General features: G+C 42.2%; 1 protein-coding gene across 2 annotated transcripts in view; it reads left to right on the top strand.

Moving 5' to 3' along the window:
• The window catches only part of GAREM1 (GRB2 associated regulator of MAPK1 subtype 1), a 102,450-nt gene extending 92,779 nt beyond the window's left edge, over window positions 1-9,671 (top strand). For both annotated transcript variants that reach the window (XM_054640768.2, XM_077185187.1), the window contains 2 exons: window positions 641-807; window positions 4,207-9,671. In XM_054640768.2, coding sequence (XP_054496743.2) covers window positions 641-807; window positions 4,207-5,119 — 1,080 coding nt within the window. In that variant the 3' untranslated portion in view covers window positions 5,120-9,671. The remainder of the gene's footprint in view (window positions 1-640; window positions 808-4,206) is intronic.
• Window positions 9,672-17,082: the final 7,411 nt, after the last annotated feature.

Below are 17,082 nucleotides of genomic sequence, written 5' to 3'. Positions count from 1 at the left end.
TAGGCTGGGTGTACACCTTTCCACTTGTACATTTTGGACAACCTTATCCTGCACTGCTTTGGCAGTTACAGAAGGACTGAAGCTCCTAGTTTGAATCCAGAAGCTGGTAAATATGAGATAAATTACTATTCCTGAGGGAGGGAGGCTGGGAATCATAGTTGGATGACTGACTATCACTGGTGAAGTAAGTCAGGAAACATCAAAGTATATTGCGATCTTTTCATTACATAAGCTTGGTTTATTACATCTAAGTAAACAACACTAATGAAGTTTAGGTGTAATGAATTGCTCCTTACAAAATGTATAATATCAGGAACAGTCTGTCTGATTTTCTGTGTTACTGGAAGGTTCTTTTACATAGTTTCATTGCTGCTACTTTTTAAATGAGTGGCTGTCAAACTGCTGAAATGTGCCCTAAAAAAGACTGCTGGTAGTTCTACCAGTGGCAAAGCGTTCCTTTGGACTTCCTTGACAGATACGCACTGTTGCAAATGTATATACTTTTTCATTTCTCCCTTCTCCTCCCTATTTAATTATTTCCCTTCAAAGAATAAGGCAGAACCAGATGTGCTTCATCTGGTTGAGGCTGCTGTTGCCCAGATTTTCCTGCTGCTTGCTTACATGTTCTTCTTTTGTGCAGGTAAAAGAGGAATGCAGGCTCCTCAACGCTCCCCCGGTGCCGCCACGGAGTTCAAAGCCGTCCTCCACCAGTCCTTCCATCCCTCCTCGCACAGCGAAGCCTGCTCGACAGCAGACCCGCTCTCCCAGCCCCACTCTGTCCTACTACTCTTCAGGACTGCACAACATGTATGTGTTTGAGCTGTGGGAGCACTGTGCTAGCTCTTTCTGAGAAAGTTAAATTTAGCAGCGTTCTTTTTGAAGGCACTTGTTTCTAAGGCACAGTGTGGTGTCAGACTTGCAGTAAAATGGGCTAACCTGTCAAGTTGTTTTCAAAGATTGAAAAGGAAGGAAAGCTCCAGCAGAAACTCTATTTTACTAGATAGGACATAGCAGTTTATATTAAACACCTGCATGCATTGCTAGAGGTAATATCACTCTTAGGTGACATAGGCTGACTAGTTAAGAGATCATGTATAATTCTCCATGTTTCTTGAAAGGTTTGAATCTTCAAACCAGACCACCTCAAAGCTAGTTTTTGGGTGGGATTTCAGTGCTGCATGCAGTGCAGCCAGCTGTGATAATCAGAGACACAAAAAGAGTGTGGTAATCCAGAAATGTGTTGTGCTAACTGTATGGACACCTGCGGGGTGGGTGTGATGGAGGACAGAAAGACCAGCAGACACCACTGAGTGCTAAGTGAGGTGTAGCAGAGGGGGGCCAGACAGCTCCCACATCAAACACACTTCAGCACAAACCCAACCCACAATCCAGATAATCCACCCAGGCTAGCTGAAAGTTGTCAGTAAATTCTGAATTATGTGGCTGCATAGCTTTTCTTAGTGGTACAGTGTCTTTCCTTCAGCTTCGGAAAGTATATGCATCTTCTGAAGCCTCACCTCCTTTTTGCCTTGGATGTCTTCTTGCCATTATTTTTGGTACCCCTTCAATGACACAGTGCTACCTGTGTGGATACTATAAATTCATCCAAAACATCACTGAATTAATTTCAGCCTAGATGCAGTTGGTATAATAACTTATGCTGAAATTGCCTTACTAAGTCATTCTGCACATTTGTAGCTTAGTGTTGTGGATCTGGCAATGATCACTCTAAATCAAGGCTGCTTGCTTATTTTATGAAAGCCTGTTGGGTAGTTCTGTAAAGGTCTACTCCACAGGAGGCTGAGCACAAGACCTCCCAGCTTTAGGGGCCCACCAAATGCTGCTTTCTCTCTTTGTAGCTAAGAATACATCTGCCTCCCAAAAACTAGGGAGAAAACTAAGAAAACAGAAGTGAAGTTTCACAGGAATGCAGAAAGTTACAGTGAAATTGGGGTCAGTGTTTTCTCCCAACTAACAAGCAATAGAATGAGAAGAAAAGGCCTCAAGTTGCACCAGGGGAGGTTTAGATTTGATGTTAGGAAAAATTTCTTCATGGAAAGGGCTGTCAAGCATTAGAACAGGCTGCTCAGGGAAGTGTTAGAGTCACTATGCCTGGAAGTGTTCAAAAAAAGTGTAGATGTATCACCTGGGGACATGGTTTAGTGTGGACTTGGCAGTGCTGGATTAATGGTTGGATTGATGATCTTAGAGGTCTTTTCCAACCTAAATAATTCTGTGATTCTATGAAAAGAAAGCCTTGACTTTCACAGTGTTTGCATGAAATTCATCTCCAGCTGGGTCCAGATCAGATGTCTCCATTTTGGTAGAGCTTACCTGGTGTTGCAGAGGAAGCTACTAGAAAATTGCCATTGTGCAGAGTAACCAGATTGCTTTGCCATTTATATCAGTAAACTTGTTTTCTGGATCATGAAGGGTTGCAGACAGTATTTTAAATAGAAAGAAAGTCAGTATGATTTGTCCTTATCTGCCTCTAAAAATGCCTGATACCTGACTTCAGCTGTATGTGAGGCTTGTCTTGCATCCTTTTGCACTGAGTCCTAGGCAGTTCATTTTAGTGGAGGCCAAATAAGGAAGCACTTCGAAAATGTTAAAATGTTTTCAGAAATTCCATTAATCTTTGAACTCAGTAATATGTTCCAGTTCTAGTATGGAATTAGAGAACAGAAACAGGATCAATCAATTTAATTGCTCTGCATTGTTGGTTGTTTACGACACCTCACTGACTATTGTCTCAGCTTGATGGCTTGGTTTGTGAAAAATGATTTGCACTGTGTGCAATACACCAGTTGGCCTTTAAGCAGCCAGAAATAACTAGTTGATGGTGTATCCCTGTTGAGGGGGCAAAACTCCATGTCTCATATTGAAAACATCCAGCTGCTTTACCTATCAGACTTGTATGAGTGACATAAACAGAGGAAAAGTTTGGAAGGCACAGAATGGAGACTGAGAGATGGTTAGAAAAAGGGAAACTGCATTTGTTGGGACAGATATTTTCCAGTGATGTAGATTAGAACTGTTTTTACACATCTGCACTTTGTATTTGATCTGGGCAAGTCCAGATTGGCCTCTCTGATCCACTGTAAGCACACAAGGAAGTAATTTTGTGTCAATCCATTGAAAACTGTGCTGGTTTTTTGATAGCTCCATTGATCCATTTTGATAGCTTGATCCATTCTCAAGCAGTGTTCACTGAGCTGTCATGGGGTGACTACTGAGTTTTTACTTGAGTAGTTAGTTTTCAGGAGAGAGAGGCAAGTCATTAAAACAGTTTTTTTCAGCTGTTGGTTTCTGTCTGTTGTGTTGAGTAAGGGTTTTATAAGTCTGCTAATTGTTTTTCCAGTGTTCTGGTTTAGTTGGCCAAAATTCCAAAGATCAGCACAAAAAGATTTTCTTTTAGAAGGTGGCATAAAATCAGCAAACATTTGTTGTGTGCTTTTGTTGTCATCCCCATCACTTGAGAATACCTGGATATAAACCATCAGTTCCCTTGGACAGGCTGAGCTTAGTTCACCACCTGGAAGTGGATCCAGGGTAACTTTCTTTAGGTGCCTTTGAAGAGCAAGTGTTTAACATCAAAGCTTTTGAAAGATCCAGACACACCAAGAAGTTACTCTGGGTAAGCTTAAAGCCTGATTCTTCAGCACATCCAGCCAGGTCTGCTTACCCGTCCAGCTAAAACTCTTCCTTTGGCCATGAGCATTGACTCCTTCCATGTCTCTGTACTCTGCACTGGTTCACATGGCCTAGGGCAGTGGTGACCTGCCCTCATATGAGTTTTGCATACCATGACACATCTGTGGTATATATATAGAAAAGTGCTGGGTTTGAACATCTTTCACTAGAAGTGTATGTGAGACTCTTTCTTATTCGTGGTGGTATCCCTCAGGAATTCAGCAGTGAAAAACTGAGTATTTGTGAGATGACACAGAACTGAATTGAGGCATCAACTTTTTTATGAGCTTGAAAAAACATGACATGGGGCTTTTGGGTATATCAGCATCTTGTCAGGCTTGTAGAAGGGGTAAAGGATCTGTCAATACATTAATTCAAATATGTTAATTCAAATGTGAAAAGTTCTGCTGGAGGAAAGAAAGTGATGGTCACCTTCTATCAGATGATTTATGAGTTTATTGAAATGTCAATTTTTTTCTTACTAACAACATCCTTTCTGCTTTGTTCCTTAAGTAATGTCACAGAGAGCGACAACACCAACCCGACTGAGAGCACACCTGTTTCCTGCTACCCATGTAACATGATGAAAACTGAATCCAAAGAGCCTGACAGCACAATGCCTTTGGGAAGCCCCTCAGCTGAAGCTCTGCCTTCGAGGTTATCTTGGCCAAACCATTTTTCAGGAACTGCTGAAAGTCTGAATAGGAGTGATTTCCTGCTTGATCCAAGCAGGAGCTACAGTTACCCCAGACAGAAGACTCCAGGTACGCCAAAGAGAAACTGTCCAGCACCTTTGACTTTTGACTTCGATGGATGTGAGCTCCCAACAGGGTACTCCCCGCTGACTCCAACAGAGTTCACAAACACCATCTCCAGCTGTCCAAAGTCAGCAAGTTACTCTCTAGACTGCACTGATGAGAAAACTCTGGGAGTCAGCAACACAAAGCAGAGCCATTCGTGTCCTGCCTTACCTCCTCGGGCACCGAAGTCAAGCGAAGATAAGACAGTTACAGATATGTGTCCCTTGCCACTGAAAATAGATGGTGCCGAGGAGGAATCAAAAGCCGGCTCTCCAGCCGTCTTGGAAGATCAGTATCTGGCTAAAAAGGGCATGCAGGATACGTTCTCTGTGTCTTACCCCTTCTCATCTCCCCTCCACCTCCAGTTAGCACCAAGGTCTTGTGGGGATGGCTCTCCCTGGCAGCCACCCACTGACCTTTCTGGACTCTCCATAGAGGAAGTGTCTAAATCGTTGAGGTTTATCGGTCTGTCAGAAGATGTCATATCATTTTTTGTCACAGAGAAGATTGATGGCAATTTACTGGTTCAGCTTACAGAAGAAATCCTATCAGAAGACTTCAAGCTAAGCAAATTGCAGGTTAAGAAAATATTACAGTTCATTAATGGCTGGCGGCCCAAGATGTGATGCTGGCTAGTTTTTAGTGAAACTGTTCTCGATACATTTGAGCTAATACATCACTTCCTGTTTTTTTTGCACTAAAAATCCTTCTTGTAAATAGTAGTAGAAAAATTCTTACTATGCAGATAAACATTTTTCAGTGGTGAATGGACTTTTTTTTCTATGTCAATAATAAAGGTAGAGAATCTGCAGAGGTGTGCCTTTGTGCATCCCTGAACATTCAACAGCTGCTAAAAACAGGACACTAAGGGAACTTTGGCTCCATAGTCTGTTAAGACTTAGTCGTATTTATTGCTGAACAATTTGATGCTGAAAGACACACACCAATCCAGTTTACAGTTTTGTGTTAACTGCAAAAAAAGATATTTCTTACGGGATTATTTCTGTTCACATAATATTTGGCAACATGCTGTGACTTGCAGATATACAAAAGCATTGGTTTTGACACTACATCTGAAAATGTTAAGAATTGCTGTGAAGTGCCACTAATACACTGTTCTTGCAGCATTATTTTTATTAACAGTATCTTCCTGACTGTCTGTAACGTGGATGCATTTTCCATGTTACTTTGAGCAAAAAAGAGTTAAATGTTTTTAAACCAAGAGTCAAGCTTAGCTCGTTGCCCAGAGGGGAGGGAGAAGGGGGATTTTCTACTGAGCCACTCTGCCCTGGCCAATTAAAAGTTTATGACCTGTAGATTTCAAAAGTTGCTTTTGTCGTCGGATGACTGGAGTAAATAGCGTGACTTCTGGTCGTGCAGCTTTCTCATGGGAAAAGCAATTCAGTGCACAGGCTCTTTTCTCAGCAGATCCTGCCTGCTGCAGCAGCCTGCTAGCACAGCCCTTGCAGGAGCCGTGCTGTGGTGAAAGGTAACAACTCCTTGTGTTTCTTCTGCTGCTGTTCTGATTGTCTGAAAATGTGCTTGGTCTGCTCTCCTCTTTCTGCGGTCAGACCTGTGTGGGAAGGTGACAGTGCTCCTGTGTCATGCCTTTGAAATAAAGTGCTGGCAGGGTGGGAGGGATTGGAAACAGAGCGTGTCATGCTGCTGAGAATGGGCTGAGGGAGCTTTTGGGCCATGCCACAGGAAATGCTTGTGATCTTTTCAGTTCACCTGTCTTGTTTGCAGTGCTAGGGGGATGTGGGTGTCAAAGTGGGAGGGGCTGTACCATCAAAGGATGTGCTAATTCAGTTGCCCAGCTGCAAAAACTCACTGCAGTAGATGTCACACAGAAGCAGCAGTTAAAAGGGAGCACAGAGATGGTAAGTGGGCATTAGTCTGCCCCTGGAGACCTCTCAAATTTAACTGCTCACAAGGCTAGGAGTAGGAGTAACTTTTGATCGTCCTTTGTGGATTTCTTGTAGTTGACAGAGCTCTCTGAAATGAGCCTAAATAACCTCAGGATCCCCCTGCCTTTATATACTGGATTTATGGAGGTCCTCAGGAAATAGTCTGTGTTATCCCTTCCTCCTCAGTGCACATGCCCAGGATCCTCAGGTGATCAGAGCTAGGAATGCTAGAGCAACTTCACCTTCCCTTACTGCTGAGCAGAGCCCTGGCCAAGAGAACACCATCACCTGCCTTGCTTACCTTTTTGATGTATTAAAAAATATCTCCATTGGTAAGGCATGTAGTTGGGAGCATCAAGAGAAATTACAGAGCAGAGACAAAAATGCTAGAGTTGCCTGTTTTCTCAACCATATTGACTCATTGAAAATAATTTATTAGCAAATAGAGCTTTCTGTTGTTGGGACACATTTCATGTCATGTTGCCATGCCGAAGCCAAGATGAATTTGTCTTCCAGTAATGCAAACCACCAGTTCCCACCTAGAAAGCAAAGCCCAGTTGTTGTGGGTATTACAGAGCCAACAAATATCCCAATAGAAAAACCTCCAAGAGTTTATAATCCTGTTTTTCGTAATGTATTGACTTTAAGCAACAGATCAATAGCTTTCTCCAAATGCTTTTTAATTAGCATTCTAAAATATTTTTTCTTCAAATAAGACTAGAGCAAATTCAGATACTGTTCAGATGTGTATATTTGTTGGTAGACCACATGCAAGTCAAACCAACTGCCTTTTAAACTTCACTGTGTCAAATGAGTGTTCAAATATGAAAGGGCCAAATCTTTAATGTCAGGTACATTGTTTTGCTCAGCTTGTTAATTCCAGGTAAAAAACCCCAAAATATCTCAAAAAAAAAAAAAAGAAAATATTACAATCTTGGTAATATTAACATTAAATATTGCTAACACCCCCCAGAATATTAACATCCCTCGGAAAATAGTTTTCTTTGACTGTGGATTCATACCAATTCTATTATCTCTGCTTACCTGCTTGAAGTGGTTATTCTTGCAAAGAGACTGGTGGAATTTGCATTCATGACCGTGCTGCATTAACATCCCATGTGCATAAACCAAAATAGAACTGGCTCACAGAAAGGCCTAGAAATGTGCATTGATTGCAGAAGCTGAGCCTGTGTGCCAAAGTACAGCTAAAACCTCTAACTGCAGACTTGCTATTGATGGTCTTCCAGTTGTCTCATTCTGCTTGGCACTTCTTACTTACTTTTATGCATAATGTATTAGCATTTAACTTTTTCTTTTGCCCTTAGCCACTCATTGCCTTCACTTTCCAAGCCGTTATTGGGGATTTAGGTGTTCCTAACATTTGTGTTCTGTGAATTATATGGCTCCGGTGTCGATCTGCCTGTTGTGGTACACAAGCTGGACTGAAGTGTCTGCTCTGGTGAAATCAGCAGAGTGATGAGCAAACTGGGTGTGTGGAGTGTTGTGGCTCAGCCTTTGGATCCTTGGTTATGGAAAGGGCTACCTTTCAATAGGTAGCCAGGCTATGGCAAGTCCCAAGCACAGCACTGAGGTCGGCAGTGGGGAAAACCAATCTGGTTTTGGACGGTGGTGGAGTCCAGCCATGTTGATGGGAGTTGTGTTGATTGTCTTTGGAGCCTGAGAGCTGTAACCATTGTGCCAGAGTGGGCCTAAAATCACTTACATTTTCAAGGCAGTCCACCAAAATAGGCCAGTCCTAACCTTGGATTTCTTTCCTCAGATTAAATAAATGTAAGGCCTCTGGTGCTTCCTTGGTTATCGGTGTCTGAGCTGTGTGTTGTCCTTGGGGTTTTTGTTTGTCTGGGGGTTTTGGTAGCAAAAAACACGTCATGTCATTCTGTATGGAGTTGTCTCTCTGTCCTGCACCAGGAAACACATCCTTTCTATGCAACTGTCATGTGTTGGCACAAGGACTGATGCTGCCTTCAGCAGTGAAAGCTGGATTCTGGCATGGAGGCTTTCCTGGAGGTGGACACCGAATTGGGCAGGGAAGGGATGGAGAGGAAACTTGAGGGGAAATGCTAGTTTCTTTCAAGTGCTCATTGTGCCCAGGGTGATGATTCTTTGTCTTGCTGCCTGCCTGGCTAACCAAAGCTGTGTTGACAGCAACTCAAAGTGCATATTTGCATTCTTGTTCTTGCCATATTGTAAAAATTGCCTACGGCTAGAAACTTAGACGGAAAACATTTGGTCCATCCAAAATTAGAAGGGAAATACATTTTGAAGTGTTCTTTTCAGCTAGAAGCAAGGGTTAGAATTTACTGTGTATTTTCTAATAGAACAGGTTTACTTGCCACTTAAAAGAACTTTGTTCCTTAACAACAGCTTCAAGAGAAACAGCGTAAACAGCAAAGCTGCCTGAAAACGTGCTGTGTTTCAAATCTATCTATAAATAATTGTTTTCTCTTATCTTTTCATCTTGAATCAACTTCTTGGTTGTCCCCCACAAAATAAATTGTGCTGGCACCAGCTTCTTGTGTGCTTCCCAGTGGGCTGCCTGCCTGTAACACAGGCCAGCCAAGTCCTGCCTGCAGGCCAGGCAGGGGGTCACACCATGGTACTTAAGAGCCAAACACCAGCCCTGTGAGAGGACTACAGCTTAGCCCAGCTCTCCTGGCTCCTCTTTCTGATGCTCTGAAATTGCAGCATTCCTGTATGCAAACCAGAAGGTACAAATGAAATCCTAATAAGCGAGAAGGATCGTCCTTTTTATTTATAGGGATGGCAGGGCAGTGGGGAAATGCAGGCCCCTTGCTGAGACCTAGCAATAAATGACTCTCCATTTTGTTATGTCTTAAGCTCCTGGTGGCACAGGAGTTATTCAGACTTCACAATTTTTGTGTGTAATAACCAAATTTTCAGTGTGAAAATCTGCAGAATGATTCTCTTGACTTGGACAATCTTCTGAATTGTATTAAAAATATGTTTGTTCTTAGCTCTTTAGATTCACTTCGGGTATGTCAAAAAAGTAACACTTGGGGGAAAAAAAAAAAAGGAAAAGCCCCAAAACTTTGGCTTAGTAATTTCCGTTATAAAACGAAGCATAGGTTTTGTGGAATTCTGTGCTGTTTTGGGCTTTTGTGTAAAAGGCTGGAGGCAGATTGTTATTTAAACCAGGTGCAAATAAATATCCCTGTAATGTATATGAACAAATTTAAACTGCGTATTGTAAGTATATAAACTGTATATTAAAGACACTATTTTCATGATACTTCAAATGCCTACAGATTTTGTTGTACTAAATTGGTCGGGTTGCATGTATTATATAAAAGGGTTGGTTTTCATTTAGTAATTTCACTGACTTATCCTCTTGCTCATCTCAGTATAATTTGGAAATAAGCACTTTTCAAATAGTGAATTTCGCAAAGTAAGATTGGGATAATTGAGAGGAGTAATCAGGCTTTTGCATTTAACCTCTCAAGACGTGTTACTTTTCCCTGTCTTGTAATTTCACTCATTCCCCTTCAGCAAGAGCACTGAGCTGTGTTTCCCCAAAGAATTTGTTGCCAGACAGCTTGCCAGTCTCTAGTAGACATCACCTAAAACATTATTTTCCCAAGCCCTATTATCTTTGTTTTGGAGGAAAGCATTCCATTATAATTTGGATATGCTTTCAAGCGCAAGACCATGCGCAAATATTCCTGCTTTGCAGAAAGTTTCTGAGGCATTTATTGGCTGGGGAGGATAATCAGAGACAAAACAATGTTGTGCTCTAAGGCTGCACATTGCCTGTTCTCACTTCCTTCGATATTGGCAATGGAGGGAAATGTCAGCTCTACAACCATCAAGGTGTTATGCAGCTAAATTGCTACTGTGCCAGATTCCTTTGGGCTGAAGCTTCATGGGCTGATACCAGGCCAAGAGAAAGTTTACTACAGCACAGCAGTAGTTGTTGGAAGGTTTATGGAAGGAATCATCAATATATGTTTATGAGATATAAAGCAGGCCAGAATCTGACACAGTAGTTGCTGTTGGATTTGAGACAGATGGGGTTTACCTCCAACCCTCACACCTGAGAGAGGAAAGAAGTGTGTCTGGAGGCAGGATGTGCATCACAGAGGGGTGAGGAGAGGGACAGAGAGAAGCAGAATTTCTTTCACAAGTTAAAATAAATCTCATTCACCATGAGCAGGTATGTCTAGGGCGCATCTCTGCTCCCCTCTCCTAAGAAGAGAAAGAAAAATATTTAATTTTTTGAATGCTCAACTGGGTCCAGCCTGAGCAAAAAGATCTACAGGATAGCATTCATTGCATGTAGGGGGAGTGAAGGGCTGTATGCAAATCAAAATATGTCCATCTCCCTATAAGGAAAATGCTCTTCTAAACCAGGCAGGTGTATTATTTTTATATATATATTATGCATAGCAGTCACCAAGCCTGACACAAATCTCCTGATTAGTAACCATGGCTACCTGTAAACATGAATAAAGAATAGAGGCAGTGTTGGGCTCTCTTCTCACATCTCTCTTCTCTTTGGAAAGTGGAAACTTAATGCTCTTGGACATGCTCCTCCTCTAGGTGGGATACAATCAATTAGATCTCTCCTGGGTCTGTTGGGTGTGTATATCCCCTGTCCTCCCTCTCACTGGGGCTCCTTGAAGCAGTCATTGAGCTGCTATGGGACTCAGGGTGCTGACAGAGCCTGACATCCCATCTCATGTCGCTGCTGATTAGTCCCTGAAGTCCTTGGTTGCAGAGGGCTGCGCTGGCTCAGGTCGTCACTAGCTCGGGGCACTCTACAGCACGCTCTGCTGCCCAGGTATAAACACATTCTCTGTCACCAGATGCACACGTCACATGCAACCACTCTCTGCTGTGCACTGAGTGACTCAAAGCTGCAAACCTGGGCGAAGCTCCCGTGTTCTCCCCTTCTTCTGTGCCGTGAGTGCATGATGAGATTTGCCATTGCAGAATGAACACGAAATCAGTCCTGCTTGGGCAGTTTGCCCTTGGTGATTTTGCTAGGCCCTCAGTGCTGCTGGACCATTTCCCTAGCAGCCTCACTTCTATGGCAGCATTATTTTTAGGGATTCCCTTGGCACCCCTTATTGACCACTGACCATAGCCTGTATGGGTGGCTGTTGGAACAGCAGCTCTGGTAGTTCCATAAAAACTCACTATTAATTGTACTCTGTATATAGAATTCTTTTCTCTTTCCTGTGATTGTCTCACTCAATGAAGATCAATTTTTGTTGAAAGCTGGCAGGATTTATATTTTTATTCAGCTGCCTGGATCCAGCATTTCTCCTTTCCTCCCAGAATAAATCATTTTATATTCATTCTTACTTGGCATAATGAAGAGCTGACATGAAGAGTGGCTTTGAGAAGTAGGTGTCTTCTCACCATTCACTCCATCAGATTCCAAAGGTGGAAAGCTCAAGATGGATAACCAGGCCACCACAATGGGACAACAAAAATAAGACTCAAATATTTATTTATTGCTCAACAAGACCTCAAAATGCCCTTGACTCCTGGGCGGGACAAAAGGAATCTCTTGCCAAACACGCTTGGAATAAATGAAAACCACTCCTCACAGGGAGTCTGGGGTAGGAGGAAAGAGAATAAACAGGAAAAAAATAGAGACTTTTTTTCAGGACAAGGAGAAAACATTTCTAAGGTGCCAAGTCTAAGGAACTGGCAGTGAAGTGGAGGGACGTGTCCCCTGGCTGTGTGTGGCAGCGGTTGCTGTAGTACTTGTACGTGCCACACAGGGTCAGAGTGGCACACAGCCACTGAGAATGGAACCTGCTGGAGGGGCTGCCATAGGTGATGGATGGGTTCAGGGACCTCATTAGGACTCTCTGCCAACCCCACAAGAGCTTTGGCATGAGAAGGAACTGTTTTAATTGTGCTGATGCTGTTCCATTGTACAGAATCAACAATTATGGTTAACGAACATGAGGGTCAGCAAGGCAGGTCTCCAGGGCTGGTTTTCCTGTGGATTAGTGCAAGCAGAAAGCAGGAGGAAACTCTAGTAGGTCAGCACTGTTAGACCTGGCAGAATGTCTGGCAGAGCCCTGAAGAACTGCACATATCTTGGCTAATCTTATTTATTTAACTGCAGCTCTGCAAGTGGGAGAAACATATGACAGCTAGAAACTATCCTAAGTGCTACTCCTAGACAGTAGCCTCTGCTCCTGATGAATGAAGCCTTGGCCATCCTGGTAACTGGCTCTCCAGTTTCCTCCTGAAAAACATGGATGTTTTTATCCCTCAAAAAAGTCTGAAAAATTGCACTGAATTAGTATTTCATTGAATGATAGAATCATTTGGGTTGGAAGGGACCTTTAAAGATCATCTCATCCAACCCCCTGCCTTCCACTAAACAAAGCTGCTCCAAGCCCCATCCAGCCTGGGCTTGCCTAATTAAAGGGATCCACAACTTCTCTGGGCAACTTGTTCCAATACCCCATCATAAGAAATTTCTTCCTTCTGTCCAAACTTAATCTAATCTCTTTCAGTCTAAAACCACTACATTTTGTCCTCTTGCTACAGACCCTGATAAAAAGCCTCTCTCCATCTTTCCTGTGATCCACCTTTATATGTTAAAAGGCAGCACCAAGGTTACCCTGGAGCCTTCTCCAGACTAAGCAACCAAAACTCTAGGTATGTCTTAATAGGAGAGGTGTTTGATTTTCATGGCTCTGAAATTTCTCCTTTCATAACAAATCAGTGAAACTGCAATAGAGGGGCACAGTGCTCCCTCTGCATCTTTGCAGGTCTGCAGTTACTCTTGTTTTATTGTTGATTGCTGAAACATTTTTCTCTTCTGATTCCTTTAATAAAAAGCAGTGATATTTAACATTTTTTATCTTACCTGTTGAGTAAGGCTTCCAATAAATCTTCTTTCCTGATTAAAAAGAAAAATAAATCCAATATTGTTTCTTCTTCTGATTCTTCTCTGCTACAGTTGGTTTACTGAAAAATGAAGTGTCATTTCACAGATTCCACAATGTTCATTTTTATTTTATACAATTCAATCTGAGCTCCTTGTACAATGCTAAAAACTAGGACTTGGAAACTGAGCCTCCAGAAGGAATGTGGCAGGCCAAGGATAAAAAGCATACAAATTTTAAAAGCAATAAACAGTACCAATCCAGGTTTCCCAATTTCACCTACAAACCCAACCCAACATATCCTTTCACTTTGTCACCCTCCTTTGCTACCTTTTGGTCTTCAGAGCCTGACTGGCTGCCTCTTGCCATGGGTGAGGTGTGGTTACAGGGGTGGCTGGCTGCCCAATTCTGTTCCCATGTGGACCCCTGCTGCCATGTCCAGGCAAACTTCATCCTCTTCCTGATCTGCTGTGGCTGTCTGCACTCCTCCTCCTCCTCTGAGATCTTTAACCCCTGAGCTTCCACTGCAGAGAGTTTGGCTTCCACCATGCCTGCAAATCCTGAATGAATCAGGTACAGTGATATTCACATATAAAAGCAGGTAAGTAATGCTTATAAAATACCCCCCACTGCTGTTTAAAAAAAACAGAGAAAGGCAAAGCACAAGTAAAATGAATTACATTTAGGCAGCAGATTCTTAATCTTAAACGTGAAATTTTAGGCCTGATCATGAACCTGCCCAAAGCCATGAATTTCCATATCCAAGATGCAACTTCAAAATCTTTTTCAAAGCCTTGCCTTTGAACTGTGGAAAACCAGAGATGAGGAGCAGTTTCTAAAGGAAGGAGGAGAGGCCTCTGTGTCACACTGCACCTTTCATCTCCAAACACAAAGGACTGACATATAAGAAAAGAACAAATGTAAGCCAAGCTGCAGCACTTCAGCCTGAGGTTGCAGCCTGGCATCACCTCCCTTGCATCAGCCCCAAGCAAAGGGCATGGCAAAGGAATGGGAACAGAAAACACCAGAATGTTTTTTGTGACTGCTTTCCCCACCTCTAATGATTTACATCTCAGGGGCTTTCAGAGACAATAGTGGTATTTTGTATTTAAAAGTCACTGTCTTCACTAATGAGCTTTGAAGTCTCATGCTAAAATGCAAATTTTTACCTGTGACTTGTGTTGGATTTTGTTCAGAAGCACTAAGCAAAAATCTAGGTTATAGGAACAGATGCATTCAAAGACCCCAGTGCCACCACTAAAACTGTGACAGTATGTTGTGTTTGTAAACAGTATGTGACTCTGCCTCTGGTATTTTTGTCCTTGGATGCTTTTCTAAGGTGTTACAACTTTCTGTTGGTACTCACAGAGCTTGACATTCATGCAATAACGTGTGGAGCACTTGGAATTAGGGGATGCTTGTTTCTGACTGGTTAAAAAAACCCTCTCAATTGACAAAGGATGCAGTTTGCACCAACTCATGGGGATCTAAAGGAAAAGTGCCAAATTCCAAGGAACAAAGAAAATGTTGCCTCGGACCCCAAATCTCAGCATTTCTCAAGTTCTGTATGAAACCAACCGTACTGCATGGTTTTCTGCATTTATATCTAAGACAAAATTTGCCTTGAAATGAAATTGGATTTTTAGAAGCCAGAGGGGATTCCAGCCAAGAAACTAAGGTAATGTTCATCAGCAAAAATTTGACCCAAGGCATTATTGAGCCTCTTAGGCCTGTGTTTTATATCAGAAAAATTCTTCCCAGAGAGCTGTTCTCCAAAACAGCAACTGCTTATTGCTCTCCCTTTTGCCATAAGCCAAGACAATAAATGTATTTTTAATTGATGTAATGTAAGTCTTGGAGTTTTTTTGGGGAAAAAAAAGAACTATAATTTCTTCAGTTACGCTGAAATACTTGTGAGATCATTTTAAATAGGTGTCTTCTAGAAAGCTTTGCTATTTCTTCATTTTTAGTACTTACCACAAGCTATTTCAGATGGAGCTGTCAGAGCATCAATAAAAAGTTGTTAAATGCAGGCTAGCTTCCAGTGAGCTCAGGTTTCTGCTGAAGCTGTGTTATATATTACTGAACACAGATGTTTGTATGCACCTGTGTGTCTGTCTATATATGCATGTAACTAACAAAAAATTCACAAATAAAAGATTCATCTGCTGCTTATTATACAGCTTAAGTGCTCCTGCAATACTGAAAGCTCGAGTTTTTCTGGCATGTGAGAACAAGCAAGTGAACTTGCCTGATAGATAGAAAGCAAAATCTGCTCCTGAAGACAGACTGACAGTTCAAGAGCAAGGAAGTGGGGAAAGGGTAATCCAGGATCCCTTTTAAGTTTGCTTAATAATAAGGTTCTCTCCTCTTCTGAGAAAATCAAAGATTACATTCAAAGAGGTAAAAGGCTTTTTAATTTAATTGTTTTAACTGAGTTTCTTTATGCAATTTTCCATTTGATTTAATTCTATTTAGTATGATAAATGCTGCTTAATCTGAAATTCTTTTCCTTGTCGTTTTCATGTATGAAAACCAGAGATGAAAGATTAGCTTCTAGTGACCTGCATCAAAACATAATTTGGTTGGAAATGAAATGAATTTGGATTTAGCTGTATCTCTTGGATAGTTGTGCTGCAACAACAAATCTTCATAAAGTTAAGCTGCCTCTGCTCAAAGAGTGGAAGAGGTTGTTCAGACTGTGAGAAGCTCCCGCAGTCTCTGCCCTGCCTGTGTGTGTCTGACTGGGAGTCAGTGCCATCAGATCCTCAAAATGTAAAGGAATTTAGGATTTTTAAGTAAGATTACTGCAGCAGCTTTTCATGGTTTAATTATTTTATATTAGAGGCTGCTGAATGATGCGTTCGGTGAGCTGATTGCTTTTCGGAGAGCATTAAAAGATTTACTTGCTTGCCGTTTCAAACATTTGGAAGTTTTTTGCAGTGGGATTGAAGGGAGCCATGGAGCAAATCATGTCTCTCCTTGGGTGCTGGCAGCTCGCTTCCTTGGTAGCTTGGACTGTGTGGAAGGAATTGTGACAAAATGTAATTATTTTGGATTTAAGCTTTGTTGTAACTTGGTCTGTGTTTTGTCTCTCAACTGTATAAAAAGCAATATGCACTGGTTGTTGGGTTTCCTTACCCAGAAAGTATTAATGGCAAGAATTAATACAGCATTTCCCCCTGCTCTGCTGGTAGCACTGGTCTCGCTGGGTGCCCACTGTCTGGTCTGGTCCTGTGGCTGCAGTGGGGAGCTGCTGTCCCTCACTGGAGAGCAGGCATGTCCAGGCAGATGTCTCTTCATATCCTGGTGTCCTTATATACCTTTAAGGTGTTGGCTGCAGCTCAGGTTGGAACAGGCACTGGAACAGAAATATGGGCAACCTGTGAGCCATTGCATCCTCCTTTCCTCAATGTACCATTTTGTAGCTGCCAGAGATGCCATCCAATTCCTCTTCAGTGGGGAAATATCCAAATACACTATGTCTCAAGAGCAAATGGTCTGCTTACAATATTACAGATATCATGTGGAAGGTATTTACAGAAAAATAGATTTCTTTTGGCCAAAGTGCAGGAGGAATAAGCAGTTATAAAACACTGTATGGACGGGAATGGCAGCAGAAGAGGCTGCCATCAGCACTGGCTTGAGAGGAACTTGCTGTCCCATGGCAGGGACTGGCATTTACCAAACAGTTAAAAATTTCTTCTCAGCATGCTGCCAGTACTGAGAAGGATCCCACTGTTTCAGAGCTAGGGACTGGCCTGGCCTGTACCTGTTAGAGATGGT

This window comes from Agelaius phoeniceus, chromosome 1 (genome assembly GCF_051311805.1).
Source record: "Agelaius phoeniceus isolate bAgePho1 chromosome 1, bAgePho1.hap1, whole genome shotgun sequence".
NCBI classification, from domain to species: Eukaryota; Metazoa; Chordata; class Aves; order Passeriformes; family Icteridae; genus Agelaius; species Agelaius phoeniceus.
Note: the sequence above shows the minus strand (reverse complement) of the source record. Positions and strands in the feature narration are given on the sequence as shown.